This window comes from Neopelma chrysocephalum, unplaced genomic scaffold, assembly GCF_003984885.1.
Source record: "Neopelma chrysocephalum unplaced genomic scaffold, ASM398488v2 Primary Assembly neopelma1_22b, whole genome shotgun sequence".
Taxonomy (NCBI): Eukaryota; Metazoa; Chordata; class Aves; order Passeriformes; family Pipridae; genus Neopelma; species Neopelma chrysocephalum.
The window spans coordinates 437,092-457,294 of record NW_020897690.1 but is presented as its reverse complement, the minus strand read 5'-3'; the positions used below and the strand labels follow the sequence as shown (position 1 = coordinate 457,294).

Here is a 20,203-nt window from a genome sequence, read left to right as displayed (position 1 = left end):
AATTTATACAAGAAGAAAATAAACATAATCTATTTTATTTTTCCTTGAGGTACTTCGGTTATACAGGTAACAGCTACAGATGGTGATGATCCTTCTTATGGGAATAGTGCCCGTCTGCTTTACAGTCTCATTCAGGGACAGCCATATTTCTCTGTGGAGCCAAAAACAGGTACTACAAATGAACTTGTAACTTGAAAACATTCATGAACTAATAAAATGGATGCAAGCAAAAGTGTTCTTCATGTCAGTACAAAGATCAACTGATACCACCCTACACTCTTACATCTTTGAATAGTTCCAAGATCTAAAGAAAATAATTTTTTTCTTTCCCATGGGAAGCTGAAATTCTTTCTGTCTAAGAAATCCAAACTTTAGTTAGCAAAATATCTTGTTAAAGAAAAGAGCTGCATTACAAGTACCCCATTCAACCAATGCATCTAGGAACACTTCTCATTTAACAGCTCTATGACTCATTATGTGACATCTCTATCATGTTGGAGGAACCACAGATATGGGACATTTCTCCAAAAACCTGCCTTCTGACATGGTTATATATGGTAGAGGAAATAAATGGAGTATTCTGCTCCCCAGAACTCTAAATATGCAGAATGGATCCCTCATACGGTGTATTTGAAACCATGAGTACCAATTCACAGTATTAGGACAGTTTTGCTGTGCACGGTCTAGAATGTAAATTGATAACTAGGTCCAGTGATACATTTTATACCCATATTATACTGACAGATGTTGGAAAAAAATGAGACTGCTATATGCTATTATATTATACTTTTCATTTTTAGGGGTCATCAGAATGGCTTCCCAGATGGATAGAGAAACAAAAGATCAGTATTTGGTCATCATCCAAGCCAAAGATATGGTTGGGCAACCAGGGGCATTTTCAGCAACAGCCACTGTTACCATCAACCTCTCTGACGTCAATGACAATCCACCTAAATTTCAGCAGCGTGAGTATAGGCTGCTTACACTAATTGAAGTCTTGAAGAAATTTAGATCCACTGTGGATCTGTTAGGTTCGCTGGTAGGTCTTTTTAGAACAGGACTGTGCTTTGACTTCAGCATATAGATTAAAATAAAAGTAAAATAAAAAAAAAAAAGCCCCCACAAAAGCTCAAAAATCATGAGGAAAAGAAAATCTATCATCGCAAAAGATTTCAGGCCTGCTGTTTTTACTTACCACTACACTTTAGAGATAAATCACTTATTGTTTTCCCTTTAGTTTGCCCTACCTAAGCACCATTTTCACTCACCTTCTTTCTTCTTCTCCTCTCTTCATTCTTTTTTGGCAGATACTGTAAACTTTTTGGTAAATGATGTGAACCTGTCTGTCCAGTGAGTTTCTAGCAGATGTGAGAGCTGCTCACTGGGTTGTCAGGAAAAACTAGTGAAATGCAGCGAGGAAGTGCTGTCCTCCACTGTATTTTCACCCTGTTGGTTCATAGAATCATAGAATAGTTTGTATTGGAATGGATCTTCAAAGGTCATCTAGTCCAACCCCCCTTCAATGGTCAAAGATGTTCAGAGCCGCATCCAACCTGACCTGGAATTTTTCAGGTGGAATTTTTCCACCACCTCTCTGGACAACCTGTGCCAGTGTTTCATTGTAAAAAACCTCTTCCTTATCTCTAATCCAAATCTTCCCTCCTTCATTTTAAAACCGTTGTCTCTTGCCCTTTGCTATTTATTGCTCAAGTAGGGCTGAGAGGGGAGGATCCATAAGTGGAAAGATTGTACCCATGTCCTGTACCCATGATCTATACAATGCTAGATTTTATCCTTTGCACTACTAAAACTTGGGAACTTTCCCCAGCTTTCTGAGAGCCTCACGCCATCATAGCTACAGCAGCTATTAACTATGGTAGATCACTAAACTGTGCCAGTATTTATTTCTTTAGGACTTTACCATATGAGTGTCTCTGAAGAGGATCCTGTGGGCACTACTGTAGGCAAAGTCTTCGCAGAAGACAGCGACATAGGGGAGAATGCAGCCATGAACTATTCCATTGAAGGAGATAGCTCACATGTTTTTGACATCATTACTAACAGTGAGACTCAAGAAGGAATTATCTTATTAAAAAAGGTGAGATCTCAGAAACCTTCTAAAAAATATCTGAATACTAGAGAGAATTTCCACAAGCAAGCTGGATGTTTAAAAAAGGCCTATTGCTTTGGATTCTACTATTTTTTTTCATTTTTTAGGCTTTGCGATTTGATTGGAATATTAGGGGGATAAAAAGAAAAATGCTTTTCCTTCAGTTTACCTTTTTGACTCATTCCTATTACTGCTGAATACAAGTGTGACAGAGTATCTTAATGTCATCTCTAGCTGTGTAACATAGTGTATCTCATTGTGAGAAAATGTTCTATCTCTTCTGTGCATCATCTGTAAAATTTTTATCAATTTTTATCAATGCAAACAATATTACTCACTTCCAACACCTTCTGTTATGTGAAGACAGAATTTATTACAATATTAGATAGACAGTGGAGGTTTTGTTATGACATAACTTTGAAAAGACACTAAATACACTAAAAAAACTACCAGCTTATGAATTAAGATACTTAATAGTCTTTGTTACTGTGTAATCTTTTTTGGAATCACACAGGAGTATTTCTGGGGCATCTAGGATATCACCTGAAATGAAGATAGAGTTTGATAATATAGTGAAATCCAGGGCTTGGATGAACTGAAAGCTATAAGTGTGGTGGCTTTGTTTGTTTGTTTCTTTATTGGTTTGTTTTCTTTCATTTTGGTTTAAGGGTTTGGGGTTTTTTTGTTTGTTTGTTTCTTTCTTTTTCTATGTGTATTTGTTACAGTTCAGAAAGCTATTTATTTAGTACATCCTTTTTATTATTTCAATAGATAAAGACTTTCTAAAATAATAATGTAACTATGATTTTTTTGCAGTGTTGTCTGACTATAGCATTAAAGCAAGCCCAAATGTGAAAGCAAACAAGAATAGTTTAATTTTAAAGTGTTTCTAACATAAAAAAAGAAGTCTTAGAATTAACTACTTTTAGAAAAAACTATTTTTTTTCATAAATTCTAAATTGAAGGATAGCACTATTTTGTCTTTAATATCACACCATTTATGGACCTATATTAAATTCAAATATGAGGAAAGAAGTATTTCAAGTCTCTCTTTTATTCTTAACAGACAGTGGATTATGAGAGCAAAAGGAGATACAGTATTCAAGCAAAAGTTGTAAACAAGTACATTGATGAGCGTTTTTTGAAAGAAGGACCATTTGAAGACAAAACCATTATCAAAATCAATGTGGAAGATGCTGATGAACCTCCAGTTTTCACCTCAGAGAACTATGTAATGGAGATTGATGAAGGGGTTATGAATGGCTCGTTGGTGGGGGTCGTAACTGCTAGAGATCCAGATGATGATGACAGTCCAGTCAGGTACTTAAAATGTGAACAGGTCTCAAATGTAAATGTAGTTGGGATTTCTAAAGTGTATTTCTGTTCCTTACCTTGGTTCATAATCACAGTTAATTGTGCTCTCACTGTGGCAGCCTGTGTTACTCAAGATGTTATGGTTTAATCCCCTTAGGCAACTAAGGACCACACAGCTGTTCACTCACTCCCCCACCTGTTGGGATGCAAGAGAGAATTGAAAGGGTAAAATTGTGAGAACTCATGGGTTCAGATGAAAATAGTTCAACAATAATTAAAAAAAAAAAAGGAAAAGAAAGTAACAGAGGGGGAAAAAACCACGTACAACAAAACCCCAAGAAAACAAGTGATGCAAAAAAGACCTAAAACAATTGCTCACTGCCAGCCAGCTGATACCCAGCCACTCAACTCAGCAACAGCAGATTCTGTTTTTAATAATTTTAATAATAAATAATTTTTTCTGTCTCTAAGAGAGAAAACAGGTAAATAAGCTTTAACATACGGTTTACAATTAAAATATCTTCCTGAATTGCCTGGCATCACTATTTACTATGCAATGTAGACAAGCTAGGATACAGTGAAAAATGGTTGAGACATGAGATAATTTATGGTATGTAGATTTCTAATAGCAGGAATATATGTATATTATGTTATGACCTCAGAGGTTTAGGCAATGATTTGTTATGATTTTACATTCATTTACCATTATTTAGTAAGCTAGTAATAGGTTACATCAAATAAGAAAGAATAAAAACATACAAGCAATTTTTCATTCTCCCCCAAAAAGGGATCATTTGGTAGTTTATTTAGATGACTGTAGCATCTCCTATGGAACAATTAAATGTTAATGCATATCTATAACTTCTAGAAATATTTTAAAGGAACTTGTCTCAAAGTGAATACGTCTGCATAGTCCCAAAACAGTGATATATATATTGCCTCACCGAGTTCCTTTGGAGTATGTCACTTCTAATATATAGGTATGTTTACTGGGCTAAGTGCAATGTAAATGAGAGTATAATTTTAAAACCATTGCTACCATAAATGATGGCAGTTATTCATAATATAGAAAACAAGATGGACCCCAGGTTTCAAACAAACAAATTAAAAAAGTCATGCAACAAAACCTTACTACACCAGTAATAAAAAATAACAAATATCCAACATATATTTTTTTGACAATTGTTTATCAAGAATCAGATTCCCAAAAAAAAAGCCCAAACAAAGCAAAACAAAAATATTAGAAAACCCTAAACAAGGTTTGATGTAGGGTATGAGGAATACTCACTTAAAGAAAAAAAAACAAATAAAACAAACAAACAACAAAAAAAAAACCAAGCAAAATTACAAATACCTAAAATAGAGGTTTATAAATATTAAAAATTCAGCTCAAATTGTAAGAACTTTCACTTACAGTGTTGTGATGGTTCCTTGATTTGTCCTTTACTGATTTTCAAAACAGAGAAAACATAACTATAAATAACAAGTTAGAGAGTCATTCAACTTCTGGTACATTAATTGAGCTGGAGTCCCAAGTGTCAACAGGAAACAGAAAGACTTTGTCAAGCACAATTAATGGTACAATAAAAGGGAGTAGTTTCAAGTGGGAATTCAAAATTAGAGTGGAACGAACCTTGTAACTATTCAAACAGGTTTTATTTCCATGGAATAGACTTTACTAGGAATTGCATCATATGGTATTTTTCTTTGTAGCTCATTTAAAATATTAGTAAATATCCTTTTTTCACCAATATATTTGGTGTTTTTTCTGTCCATCTCTGGTCAGTGATCAGTGGTTAGACTTTAACTATTTGAGTGGTATATATGTATATACATTCACATGTGCATGTCCACATATGGTCATAGCATCTGGAGCCTTTTCAGGGAACATTCAGGAACACAGGACTCATTTGCAATCATCTCCTGCATTAGGATTTTGTACCCTGCCTAGACACCTCATTACAGATAGTTTTCTGTCTTTATAATGCCCGTTCCCTTGACATCAGAGCTTGTCAGCAATGACAAAATAGATTTGCCATTATACCTCCACTTAGCTGTTGGTGTTATTCATTTCACAAGTGGCACGTTTGCTGTTTCTTTTCAACGAAGTCATTCACCTGCTGTGAGCCTGACTTAGAAGTATGAATGAATAATGCATTTCAGATTCAGTTCACATTAATATAGATCTGAGACATATTTAGTTTTATAAAAAGAAGAGCTTTGATCTTGGCAGCAGTGAGTTTTAAATGTTTATAAGTGTACATTTTTCATGATTTCTGAGTTGTTGCAGCACACATTTATATGCATATATGCACAGCTCTGTTTTCTCAACTCGCAATAGCTTTCTATGTCCTTTCCTCTGATGAAACATTTCGGTATTAGGAAATCTCTTTATTTTTTTTTGGTGCAGGTACTCTATTGTCCAAAGCATGCCTTTAAAGAGACTGTTCAGCATCAATGAATACAATGGAACAATCATTACAACTAAACCTCTGGACCGAGAGATAGCTTCTTGGCACAACATAACTGTTACAGCCACAGAAACAAGTGAGTAAGAAATTTAAGGAATACTGTGTTTTATATACTGTGAACTGTAATTATCCTCTGAATATGCCTTCTTTTAAGTGGCGAATACATGCTTCTTTCTCATTATATTACTGTTGCCTGCTACATTAAAGAGCATTATTAAAATGATTTGTTAAATAGAAGCAGAATGTATTTGAGCTCCAAGGTCCTGTGCTTTTTCATAAAAGATGACCTTACCAAAAAAAGAAATTGTAATAGGATCGAGAGTGTAACACTTTTAAGTTACACTGAAGCGTATGAATTGTTCCTGCAGTGCAAGATCTTAGGTTAAATTAGACCCTGGTTAATTTCACACCACATTTTTGACTAGTGTGAAATTAGCCAGGGTCTAATTTAACACCAGTCAGAAACCTGTGGCTCAAATTAATTGTGAATGTAAGGCCTAAATCAGCTAGACTTCTATTCAGTAACAATTAAATCTATGAAGCAACTTTTACATAGATTTCACCTGTCAATTTTGTTTGAAAGTCAAATGCAAATTACCTCTGTTTGTGCTTGTGGTGATCTGGTTGCCCTGAATCTGGGGCAACACTAGAAATTTAACAGCTACTAGTTTATAGGACAGTTTAACAAAATATTATGGGATATTATTTAAAAATTAATCCCATCCATCCTCAGGAAGGAGGAAAAACTATATGGAACTAGAGTCCAATCAATAAATCAGAGAGGTTTTGCCAAATACTCTTAACACTTTTTAAATCCTGAATCTCAGTTAAAAGCTATTTATTGCTAAGACCACTTTAAACACATACTCATAAACAGCACTGAGGCAGCCTTCTCTGTATATATGTAGAACATTACTCTTGGAACTGTACTATAGGATAGTCAGCATCCATTTTCATTGAAGTATTTAATTTGTATTTTGCCTTTTTAGCTTTTCCATGAGTTTTTAAGCATAAACGTATTTTTCTTCTCATGTTGTTAGGTAGCTGGCAGGTGTTGGTAAAATTGATCTCTGGTGTAGTTTTATCTTGTCTTGAATAGCACTATGGAAACACAGCAGGATGACTTTGGTCTGGACTTTTCTGTTTAGTTAAACAATAAAACAGGAATGAACTAAATGTTTCAAATGAATAACTGTCTCCTGCAGCAAAAGAAAGTGAGTCTTTCACAGTAATGAAAGTTGTTGTAGAGAAATGGAGACCTCATTATGTTCATATTCTTATTCTTTATTTCTTTAATGGCGATACGGTCACTGTCTGTAACGCTCTGTTCAAAAGCACTGAAGTTAGGTCACCTTGGTCTGGCATACCTGGAATGATTTATACCATGAACTAGCAGCATTTCATTTCCTGTAATATAGTCATAACACATAATCTGGGCATGAGACATTTGGTGGATGACATTGTGGCTCCACTGAAGCCAAATCAAAATGCCATTAGAGTTCACTCAGAAGTTATTCATTGCACCTGAAACACATTTTGAAACTGCATTGCAACAGCAACCTCCCTAGGAGCCTGTTAATGCTCTGAAACTCATACAGGACATGAGACTTTTGCCTCCATTGAACGGACAGAAATCAGAGATTAGTAAGAGAAGCTTTCCTCTGTTACTGCAGACCTGTGGTGTGGATCACCCTATCTTTGTGCCATTGAAAGAGCATGTTTTAACAGTATCCAGAAGTAGGTCTAAATCATTGGAACTTAAATGCAAGCAGTCAAAGCTTGCAACCTGTTGGAACTTATTCCACTTCATGCCTAAAATATTTCTTGATTTTCAAGAAAAATCAAGTTTCCTTTGATCAGTTTTTACTTGGTTGTAATCAGCTTTCACCTAGTACAAAGCTGAAGCATAAACATTAGTATTCTAACCATATCTGAGAGCGAGAAATCCTTAAGTCACCATTATCCAGTTGGTGGATGGTCAGTAGTGCTGTTGCTCTAGGCTGAGTACTGGGGTGAGTCCTGTTTAATATACAATTAATATACAATTATAACAACAACATTTATTGTTAGTAGCAGTGTTTTTTGTCAACCTGTTTTGTCCCCTCCCCCCCCCCGTATTGAGGATGGATTCAAGTAACGCAAACACTGACTTTAAAGAATAAGTATATAAGTTTACCATAGAGCAAAACAATAAAGAATTACAAAAGAAATGAGTGGCTTATGAAATGACACACTTAGCAATGCATCTAATCATTACTACAAAGAAAGTCTTATAGTGATTAAGAGAGGGATACACCATCAGTTACCCTAAATAATACATTACTATCATCAAGACCGCACTTCAGCTGGGAGTCCCCTGATCACAGCGAAGGACTGGAGAACCCCTTCCTGGTAACTGGGAAATCCTGTGCAGTGTGTCCACTGGTAGAGTGAAGCCTCCATCTGTGCTGTGAGAGGGTCCAGCTTATGTCGTGTTAAACAAACCAGCTTACGTCACTTGATTAGTATGGAAAAACAATCCAGCTTTCTTCCTCCATTGGTATTCCCCTGAAGCTTGGCTAAGGCCCAGAGGGAGACCCAGGAAGTCAATTTGGCCCATGTACTATTAGATATCCCATGGCCTTGACTAGTCACTGAATACAGAACTTATGGCTACATTGATGTCTCAAATATGAACCAGATGTTACTATGTGAGGCCTATTGTTCTTCACAACCTTGTCAGCAAAGAAAAGGCATATTTACAACACATACAGGGCTTACTAATTATTTGTAATATACTGTGCTAACAAGCATAAGCGTGTATTCTTAAGGCATTACTAAGTATTAAATAGCACCTTGGTTAATCAGCAGATGTATGGCTAAACACAGTACTAGGCTAAATAGAATATTAGGTTGGAGAGTTCATCTTATAGTTCAGCTTTGGCTCAGGGCCAGTCCTTCAGGCCTCAGCATTACATAGTGCTAGTATTATTGTTATTATTTCAAGTTTATTTTTTCTGGCTGATGACAGTGTTAAGCTTTCTTTAATCCCCTGCAAGTATTAAGTCCTATTTTGTCTCTAGAGATGGTCACCGCTTTTCTTTTCAACTTAGTCATTTTGGTCCCTAGCAATTAAAGCATTATCTTCATTTTCACACTGATTCACCTTATTGCACTCTACATGCTGTTCTCTTATACCTTGTTTTTCAAGTTCTGATCTCTCTCATAGAGGTTGTGACAAAGAATTTTTCTGCTCATTGAAAGATATTTAGCTTAATGTAGGATATGAGTACAATAGCTGAATTCAAATTCTGACTATTTTCCTGTGCAAAGGATAAAAGGCAAAGTAAGTGTTGTCTACCTTCTTCCCCAGTGGCAACCAAAGCAGTACATCTGCTTCACCAAACCCATCATTAAATATCCACCAGACACTGATTCCAAGAGCGGCTTTGTAATATGTTGCTCCCTCCCAAAACATAATAGCTGTGATTTCAGAAATATTAAAAACTTCCACGCTGTTAAAAACATCCATACATACAGAAATTCTCCTTTTTGTCATTTAATCATATGCTGCAGAAAAAAACAAACATCAAAACAACCATGACACAACAATGCAAATATATTAAAGAATTAGAAACAAAACTATTGAAAAAAAAAGGAAAAAAAAATTTTTGCTTAAAGAAAACAGATGTGATTCCAAAAACAGATCTAAATGTTTGTGCCAGCAAAGCATACAAAATGTAGGCTTTAAAGTCAATATAGTATCCATGAATCTTACAAAAAAGCAAGGTAAGAATGGGCAAAGTTAGCTGGATCCTTCCTGTTCCACTTTCTATATAAATGAAGCCACCAAAGCTATTCCCTGGTTTCTGTTAAAGGTTACAAAGTTTTCCTTTGAATGACAATGCAGTCGCATCTCTGCCGTATGCATCCAATTCTGACTTCAGCAAAAGAGTTTAAGTAACCCCATTTTCTTGGTATTATTTCTGAAAGGGATGCGGGCTACTCTTTATGTTTATCTAAAAGACAAGCTGAGTATTATTTCGTTGCCTATTGTATTATTATGGATGTTTGATTCAATAAAAGAAATGTCATCTCACAAAGAATTATTTCTGAGATGACTCTGACAGATCGTAAGGTTTGGGAAATTAGCACAGCTTTAATGACTTCACAGGAGAAACAGAAATGTGAAACTGCTGACTATCTACCCCTTTATCTCTGTGGTAGTCGCTTTTGCTGCCATTTCCTTTGGCAAAAGACTCAAAGCTATCAGCATAGGTTCCATAAGATCCAAGAAAACAAATGTTTGCTCCAAGCAACTAGTGAATTATACATTAAAAAAGTAATGTAAGAATCAACCAAAGTGAGTCAGTTGGAAAAGAGGCAGAGTTTGTATGTTTTGCTTTTCTCTTAAAAGTTTATTTAACTAATTTAAGACAATGCCTTAAGGACCTCTAAACAGGTCAGATGCAGTGACACTAGGACCAATCCTGAGACACAGTTTAACTGTAATGAATATTTTCACAATTGACATGCTTCTGGTTCAGATAGAGCAGATTTAGATATTGACATATTTAGGTTGATAGATATTCAGTATTCCTGGAATGTTTTAAGATTATTTTATTCACTGGAAAAAAATGTTTTCATTATGGTTTTTAACCAACAATATGTCCATGTTAATCTGAATGTTGCTATTGCAGAGAAATTTCTTGCCTACTAGAATAATAAGTTACATTGTGGAGAAGACAGACATTTCTTAGAGCTATACTGTGTAAGTGATGATTCAATGTGCTGACAGGAGACTTCCAAGAGATACTCAATATAAAATCAAGGAACTAAAGGGTAGTTTGTGCTGGAAGGAACCTTTAAGTCATCGAGTCCAACCATAAACCTAGCACTGCTAAGTCCACAATTATATCATACTGCCAGATCTACATGCCTCTTCAATACCTCCAAGGATGGTGGCCCAACCACTTCCCTGCACATCCCGTTCCAATGCTACACAACCTTTTCCATGAAGAAAACTTTCCTAATATCCAATCTAAACTTCCCCTGGCACAACTAGAGGCTGTTTCCTCTCATCACTTGTTACCTGTCAGAAGAGACGGACATACACATCTCTGCAACCTCCTTTCAGGTAGCTGTAGAGAGTGATAAGGTCTCTCCTGAGCCTCCTCTTCTCCAGTCTAAACAACTCCAGCTCCCTCAGCCGCATCTCATAAGACTTGTGCTCCAGCCCCTTTACTGGCTCCATTACCCTTCTCTGGACACACTCCAGCAGCCCAATGACCTTTTTGAAGTGAGGGGCCCAGAACTGAACTTGAGGTGCGGCCTCACCAGTGCCGAGCACATGGGGACAATCCCTGCCCTAGTCCTGCTGGCCATACTCTTTCTGATACCGGCCAGGATGCCATTGACTTTCTCGGCCATCTGGGCACACTGCTGGCTCCTGTTCAGCCATCTGTGTACCAGCACCCCCAGGTCCTTTTCCTCTGAGCAGCTTTCCAGCCACTCTTCCCCAAGCCTGTAGCGCTTTGTGGGGTTGTTGTGATCAAAGTGCAGGACCTGGCACTTGGCTCTGTTGAACTTCATACAATTGGCCTTGACCCATAATACAGCCTGTCCACATCTCTCTACAGAGCCTTCCTAGCCTTAAGAGAACACCACTCTTACCCAACTTGATGTGAACTGTAAAGTGAGGGAACGTGCATGTGTTCCCCTCATCCAGATCACAGATAAAGGTATCAAACATGACTGGCCCCAATACTGACTGCTGGGAATACCACTTGTGACTAGCCATCAGCTGGATTTAACTTCATTCACCACCATTCTCTGGGCCCAGCCATCCAGCCAGTTTTACCCCAGAAAATAGTACATTTGTCCAACCGTTGAGCCAGCTGATTTCTCCAGGAGAATGCTCTACCTGCAAGTATTCCTTCCCTTGTTTTCAGCTGACATATTTATAAACGTCTTCATTTCATAAAAAATTAGTTTTTTCAGCTTAGTCTGCACACAACTTTTGTACCATGATATTAGTATAGTTATGTCTGGCTTTTCCTTGTCTCAGGTAGTAATAGCAATATAATCTTGTGTAAATGCAGTAAAGGCAGGGGAAAAATACCTTATATTATCAGAGTTTATTTTCCTTTTCATACAGGAATAAGCTGTACTGACATTTCTTTTATATATAAAGCCACAGTAATAAAGTATACTTGTATAATAGGATCAGTATGTCTCCTGTGAGTACAAAATGCCTAGGAATTAAATCTGTGGTGTAAATAATACTCAGAAAAACAATAATACTTGGACCAATACTAAAAGCTCAGCCTAAGAAGCCTATTGGCAGTCATGCCTTAGATATACCTGAGCAAAATTAGACTTCTTTGCAAGTATGTGTTTGGAGAGTAGTGGATAGAAGAGGTCTGTCATTCCAAATTAAGTCTTGGTTTTCTGTGTTCGCTAGGGTTTGGTGTCAATGCCCACTGAAATTTCACTGTCTAGCAGTGGCAAAAATATTTTTAAAGCATATAAATATTGGTGAATTTTTCTCCCAAAGCTTCAAAATTTGAAAATACTTAAGAGGAAGACTAACAGAATTTCTTAAAAGGCCAATCATTGTGGTAGCCATGATGTTAAGTGATGTAAAAAAGTGCAGCCAGCTCTTCCAGTCACTCCAGCTCAAGAGTCTCCTGCCACTGGACCACTGGAGCCCAGCCCGGTGCCTGGGGACCCAAAGCCTCTGCCCAGGCTCAGGGTTGTGGCTGACACTTTCCTATTTGCAAGCTCAGCCAGTAGCACAGCTGAGCACATCTCAGAAACTCACAATGAGGACACTGACATGGTCAGTCACGCGTATGGACATAGACAACATCACTGGTGCAGGCACACACACATGCACAACGCTCTCCAGATTCACAAGCACACACACACATGCATCCCTTCTGTACCTAATTCTGTTTGCCCAACATTCCTTCCTGTATCTGAAGTCCTCTTATCTGCTTCGTGGGTCCCCAGCTCACCAGTCAGTGCATAGTCGATACTTGCTGGCAAAGCCACAGACCTCATGTACTTGTCCCTCATGCACCCTACATTTGCAGTTCCCCTCTGAACATATCTACATGGAACCTTCGAGCACCTGTCCTGGACCCAAGGACCTCTACTCACTGTTCAGTCCAACTTGAAGTTTGCTAGCAAAAACATACATACACTCCATGCACACCAAGCCTGGGGAAGACACAGATGTTTTGCCCCTATCTCCCCAGTAACCCCAGTAGCTGGTTTTATAGGGCCCTGTCTGACTCCAGTATCTGGCACCAGTTTTCACTCACACACATGCAAGTCTTACTAGTAGCTGGCACTTAGTCCCTGCAGCACATGTACACATGCAATGAGAGAGAGTGAGAAAAGATTTGATAAAACGTAAGATGATAGGACAGACTGGCGATCAGGTGCAGGGCTCAGTCAGACAAATGCACTGACTGGACCTGTTTTGTACATGACCAGCCCCTTTTATACCCCTTTCTGTCTAACTCCTCTTTGTTCCTCCCTGCATGTTCCCCATGGGTCCTTACAGCTCCACTGATTTCCCCCATCCTCCCAAGTCTGGGGTCCTTCTGAGGTACAGTCTTATAAGTTACAAAGTCCAAATTGACCTACCCGGAATTGTTGCCCTGTGGTTTCTCAGTAGCCCATCAATCATCATAAGGTTTGTTTCTTGTCTTTGTCTTCATGTTTATTTTGTCAGGTCTGTGTCTTTGTGTGTTTTGTTTCTGTTTGCCCCTTTTTCTCCGTTGGTTTATCGGTTGTCAAGGTCATTGATCTGATAACTTCACAGGAATAAACATTCTCATACTCTCAAATGCCGACAAAAATTAGTGTATCTGACCAGGTTTGGCCCTCATCATCCCCTCCCTTTATCATTTGTCCCTCAAATTTGTATTCCTGTATGTTCTTGTTTATGGATTCCTTTTTTTCTTATTAACTCCTCTTGCACTGAAAAACAGTCTTTAAGCAGATACCCTTAGAGGACCTGACACTCTTCTTATACATGACCTTATTAATGGCTAGCATAATAAATGTTTCTGTGTGAAAAAAAAGTCATTTAATTTTTCCAGATCAGGTTTTATTTTTTTACATTTAAATTAGTTTCTGATCTGGTAAATAAAATATTAACAAATCCAAAATTTTACATAAAATGTCTTATTTCAAGACTCCTATAATGGGATACTATTATAATAGTATAAAAATGTGTCTGTAGGTCTTTGTGATTATTTTCTTCTCTGCAGAATATAGGTAAAAGGTTTATGTTACCTTAAAATATGTAGTAGATTATTTATAACTTTTGATTTTTTTTTTAACCACTAGGAAATCCTGAAAAAATTTCAGAAGCAAATGTGTATGTCCAAGTTCTCGATGTTAATGATAATGCACCAGAATTCCCTCAATATTATGAAACATTTGTTTGTGAAAATGCCATTTCTGGACGGGTAAGCATGTAGAAATTAGCCATCAGTTTTCTACAATGACGATTTGGTCTGAGATGTTATTATTCTGTTTAATATTGATTATTTCAGTTCTGTGAGTACAGGGTGCATTTTGTCTATTTCCAAAATTAGTTCTGTTGATATATCTATAGTTTGAAATTTAAATTTTAGACATGTATTTTTCCCCCTTTAAAACAAAATCATTATATCTTGTCTCCAAAAACAGGCAATAAGAGAAGCACATACACAAATTTCTTCAAAGAAACATATGGCACAGATTTGTTTCATGCTAATGTCCCAGATGATGCCTTAAGCCCCCTAATATTTTTTTATTTTTCTAATTTTGTAAGCTTTACAAGTTTTATAGGTAATAGAAGTAGATTTTAGAAACAAATCCTTTTCTCCCTCCTCCCCGTAGTACCCCTTAGTTTATACATTCCTTAATCCTCTCACCCCATTCCATACCCCCATATCAACCCTATTCCCATATCCAGTAGAAAATGTTTAGTCTCTTAGTCAAGGCAAGCCTGTCTTGTTTGGAGAACGCTTATATCTTGGCCTAAACCGCAGGACAGAGTCAAGGAACTGGGTGACTCTGCTCTCTGTACCCCGAAGATGATGAAGAATGATGAAGAGGGGGTCCCAAAAAGCCCCCCGACCCAATACCAGGAGGCGGGCCAGGGGGTGGACCAGGCCAAAAGTTATAGGGTGGACACACTTGGGATTGGCCAGATATTGTTATAAATGTAACATCCCGAGCACAGCCCAGGGCGCGCGCGTCGTGTAACATCTGTTGCCTTGGCACTATTAAATCCTTTCCTTATCTCACCCCAGCTAACGGCTCCTAGATTTTTTTCATAGCACCAGCTGAGCAGGCATCACAGATGCAAAACCTAGGTCTAGTAATTTCAGCAAAAGCACAACATAGTCTGGAAGAACCAGGCTTAGACCAGATTCAAATCAGATTCATTCCATCCTTCAACTAGAAATCATTTATTATGAACTGAATTCACATCCTGTCTAGTTCCATGAAAGTCTGAAAATGTTTAAAATATGGACTTTGCAACACTTTCCCCAGCTGGCAGCTTAAGCTGTTAAGTATTAAGTAGTATTAAGCATCCTTCCCTGGAGGTTTTTTTTGCATTTCCTACTCTTCCGGAGGTGAATGTGGTAACATCAGTCAGCTACCCTAATCCCCAGGTACGATGCTGTCTTTCCATTTTCCTCCTGTAAAAAAAACAAGGATGTTAAAAGTCGGGGGAGAGGGATTGGTGGGGTTTTTATTTTGGTTTGGGTTTTCTTGTTTCTGTGGTTGTTTTTCTTTAAGAAAAAGGTACAAAATAAGCAACAACAACAACAAAAAAGGAAGAATAAAAGTTATAGACAGAAAAATCTATATGTTTTCCCACAACTCTAAAGCATTATTTGGACACAAAAAAAGACCTGTGGGATATCTTTGATGGTTCCATTCAAACATTTTGCTGTATTTTGGTTTCTGAATCACAGAGCCTCTCTTTATGACAGTTTGGTTTACTTTGACCTTTATTAGTCTGCAATTAAATAAACCTTTTCCTGTTGCTCAAGTAATTTCTTTGTAGCCTTTTGCATCCATGTTCCTCTATAAGCATTTACTTTGTTTGTTCTGCATTTGGTAATTTCCCAGTCTGCTAAGACTACCTCTGGTTCAGAGGTATTTGAAACAAGTCATTTCTTTTAGTCTTTAGGTAATTTATTGACGGATCAAAGTGCAGGCATTAAATCAACTGCACTTTATGTTCTTTGACTTCAAGACACCATGAATTAAATATGGATGTTTATAAAATGGATATTTGTAATTCATGTTTTGGACTTGCCTTTGACAACATAAAAACCCTGGTGTTTTATTTCTCAAGGTTTTTAATATTCTGTAGTTGCTTACTGATAAATAGTATCTGTATGCTAACCCATCAATAGTTACTTTTCAATATCAATTAACTATACATATTAAGTGTTTTGGGAATCACTGGATAAAACGGCACTGAAAAATATGGGAGTGGTAACAATAATAATAAACTCTTTGGGCATAGTACACAGAATAATTTGTCTTTGACATTGTACTACATGAATGAGGGATGAACACGTTATTTTTCTCATTTTACATATGGGAAAAATGTTACTTTTATTTTGGGGTTCTTCTTTTTTCATTGCTACAGGCTTTTGAGAAATACAGGCATCTTTGGCTTAGCCTGTGGAGACTGTGACAGTAATGTTAAATAATTTTCTCATTAACAAATGATCTTAGGAAGAACAACAGGAAATTGCTACTGAAGTGCATAATTATCACAGTCAGAGTTTATGATATTTTAGTCAGTGTTTATGATTTATACAAAATTGTTAGCTCATGTATCTTCTTCAGTGCTATTAATCTTTTTTTTTTTTTAATTTTTACTCACAAAATAAAGATCCTTTATTTTCATCAGCAAGAAGCCAAAAGGTTCAAAAGTGATTTTATAGATGGCCTGGTTGTCCACTAAATAACAAAATTTACATTTCAGAAGAATCATTTTAAGCAGTTGAAGGACTTAATCTGGACATTAAATATCTTTTTATCTCAGCCATATTTCTGCAATCAATTCTAAATAGCTCAGGAGTTGAGATCAAAGCTTGTATAGCTACACTCTCACATTTCAGTTTCTAAACCAGCCATGTCTATACATTTAGCTGGAAATAATATGCTGAGAGATGTTCTCAGAGATGTTCTGGATTTCACTTATTTCCCTGATCTGAGCTGAGTTGTGTCTACTTTCAAATATATTTGCGTCTCCCAGTTTATAGTGTTTAGGGGAAAGGAAGGAAAGACACGGCAAAGGGAAAGACTCTGCCAAAAAATGAAATGTCTTATTCAATCTAGATTTTATCTTGGTGTCTGTCTGATTTACTGTAAAAGATATGTAGAGTCATGTGGCAATTAAGTTATTTTTACATAGCCTAAGGGTATGCTGGGTTGTGATAAAAAGTATGAAATACATAATGAATAAAACTAATTGTTGTCCTAATCATCCAAACTCAGGCACGGTTAATAGTAGCTTCTGTCTAGAGAAGAGGGCTTGTTTTGACATTTTGGATTTTCTGAAAGATTATAAAAATTCTTTGTATGCTTTTATTGGCTGAGTGCTGATCTTCAAGTCCCTGTATGGTGTTTTTGTAAGAGTTACAGACAGTTTTGGCTTAACCTCCAAAAATGATTCAAACAAAAAGATTATATTTCAGTCTGTGGGACTATAATCTAAACTTGGCAATAAAAATGGATGTAAAGAAGACAGATAGGTGTTTTTTGACATCATACTAAACCCATTTATCATGTTTATTAGGCATTTTGAATGGATTTTTCACTATCTGTTTAATGTTATAGTTCTGTACTGTTCTATGATACAAAAGTCAGCTGTATACTAACCACAACAGAAGTTTTCTTTTGCACTTTGAAAAACCACTTTCATTACACTCTTAATATTAAATACATTATTTTCAAAATGAATTGAACATTAAAATTGAACATTTCAAAAAGAATTGAACATTTCAACAGGAATTGAACATGTTCAAATAAATTGAACAACAATTTATTGAACATAAATTGAACATCTATAGGATAAAACAGCCTTCTATCCTATTACAACTATAGTTATTATCAGATCAAATAGAACAATATTATTAAGGCATTCAAACCCATGATTTCTTTTTTATTGGACCTTACGAATTCATAACTCTATGTAAACATGGTAAATGATGACCACAATGTGCTCATCAATATATTTTTATATTTGCTATTTATGGCTGTGTAGAGTAGCTATAAACCTTTGAACTTCAGAGGAAATATTCTATACAAATAGTCAGTTGACCAAATCTGTCCCAAAGGTAACACTGGAGACATCTCAGCAAGGATGAATCTGACCCTAAAAGCTTAATTCCCAAGGCATTCATAAATTAACTCAGCTGGAAGATGCAGTTTGAAAGTTTGATGTAGACTATAGCAAAAGCCTTAAATGTAAGAAATCTGACCTTCCAGAATGTACCTATTTATATGCATGGTAATTTCAGCCCTTTTGTGAGTGTTGTTCTTTCTTCATATCATGCAGGAAGCCCATTTCAGCTCAAGATAAGCTACATGGAACATACCTACATTCTGAATTAATGCTGTCATCTCTAATACGTATTTATTCTGGCAATTCTGAGTTCCTGTAATTTGGGGATCATGTATGAAGTGACTTTGATATTGCAGCTTGCTTAGCAATTTTTATTAGATCCAAAGAAGTGACTAAGTATGCAGAGCACTTTGAGCTAGAGATGAGAAAAGAACCAAATTTATTTACTCAGTACTTAGCACATAATAAAATAATAATCAGCTACAGTGAAAGTGAAAAGTACTCATTTGATATTACTTCCTACACAATGAAATGATAGAAGAAAAAAGAGGAAATCTTTAAACAACTTCTAGGAGTAAATGATTAATGTCAAAACTGAGCAGTTTGCTAAAACAGATCCAATCCAATAAATCAAGAGGCAAAATTATTTTTGATAACAGAGAAGTGAAAGTGATAGGTTAGTAAGACAATGTTTATTATTTCACATTGCATGCTCTCTTTATCATTTACAAAAAGCATCTGAGCAGTGAAGATAGGAAAATAAAAAGCTTAAAAAAATAGCAATGAATGCATCTCTTAGAGTGTAAAAACATGAAGAAGCTGTGAAAGAAACATCTATTGTAGCAGACTCTTACTCTAAGCTGCACCTGCAGATGCATCAAATGTAACTTGTGACATTTTGAAACAGTAGGCAAAGTGGCACATGGAAAATTCCTTTTTCTCTTTTATATGGATCATGATTCAACGATATTATCTCATAGCAAATGTAACAGCTGGGACAAGTTTATCAGCATATGCAAGCAAACAAAAAAGCACCTCAGTGGTATGGCATGAGCTCCGTAATTGTTAATTCTATGATGATAAGTAAAACATTTTATTTATAGCTGAGCAGAAACATTTACAGTAGAGCCAAAGAAATCAGATCAATAATGTGCCAATTTGCTTTTCAAAACAGAAGCAGTCAACAGGAGAACATTGGTCTTGAGGTAGAAGGTCTACCTGGAACATGCAGTGTTGACCACAGAAATGACCATTTTAATCTTTTACCTGCACTAAAATCTGATGGTCAGCAAACATTGTTAAGCAATAATAAAAATCTTACTACTTATAAGACCTCCATCAATTTGAACAAAACCAAGTCTTGACTCCCCAAAAAGATAGGTGGTTAGATCTGTTATATGGTGTAAACCACAACAGAGCTTCTATTGAAGGATGTTGTTGGAAAACAAAACAAAAAAACTGAAGTAGAGAGAGGCGGCAAATATGTTCGTACTTCCTTCAGTGCCTCAATGGGATTGGCAAGACTAGAGCTGGGTGTGGAAGAATACACAAAGGACTCAAAATTCTACACTCAGGGTACCTAGCATCAAAATTAACAATACTGATTGTTGTTCAGACGGACAATCTATGCCTTAAGTGGAACTTGGCTGAGAGAAAATCTGTAGAAGCAGTAAGGGTTGTAACAGAGAAGATTTGTCATTCCTTCTGGAAATCTCCATAATTTCCAGAGACCCCTTGGGGTTGAGGAAATAAATTTTCAATGAATTTTCATCAAGATTATTTGGCAGTAAACTACTCCATAATCCACAATTTTTTATTTACAATCCACAATTTATTTATTTATTTGTAAAAGGGTTTTCTGAAAATTTCTTCTGTACAAAATGATGATCAATGGGAGATAGAGTTCTTACTGATATCTTAGACTCTCTCATGATAATAATTATTAGA

General features: G+C 36.4%; 1 protein-coding gene across 3 annotated transcripts in view; it reads left to right on the top strand.

Annotated features, from left to right (window-relative positions):
* The window catches only part of LOC113965072 (cadherin-19-like), a 116,976-nt gene that overhangs the window by 85,309 nt on the left and 11,464 nt on the right, over positions 1-20,203 (top strand). For all 3 annotated transcript variants that reach the window (XR_003533431.1, XM_027677911.1, XM_027677918.1), the window contains exons 4-9: positions 50-169; positions 801-965; positions 1,914-2,098; positions 3,177-3,430; positions 5,835-5,971; positions 14,239-14,360. Coding sequence is in view for 2 of the 3 variants with exons in the window: in XM_027677911.1 (XP_027533712.1) it covers positions 50-169; positions 801-965; positions 1,914-2,098; positions 3,177-3,430; positions 5,835-5,971; positions 14,239-14,360 (983 nt within the window). In the remaining variant the exon portion in view is untranslated. The remainder of the gene's footprint in view (positions 1-49; positions 170-800; positions 966-1,913; positions 2,099-3,176; positions 3,431-5,834; positions 5,972-14,238; positions 14,361-20,203) is intronic.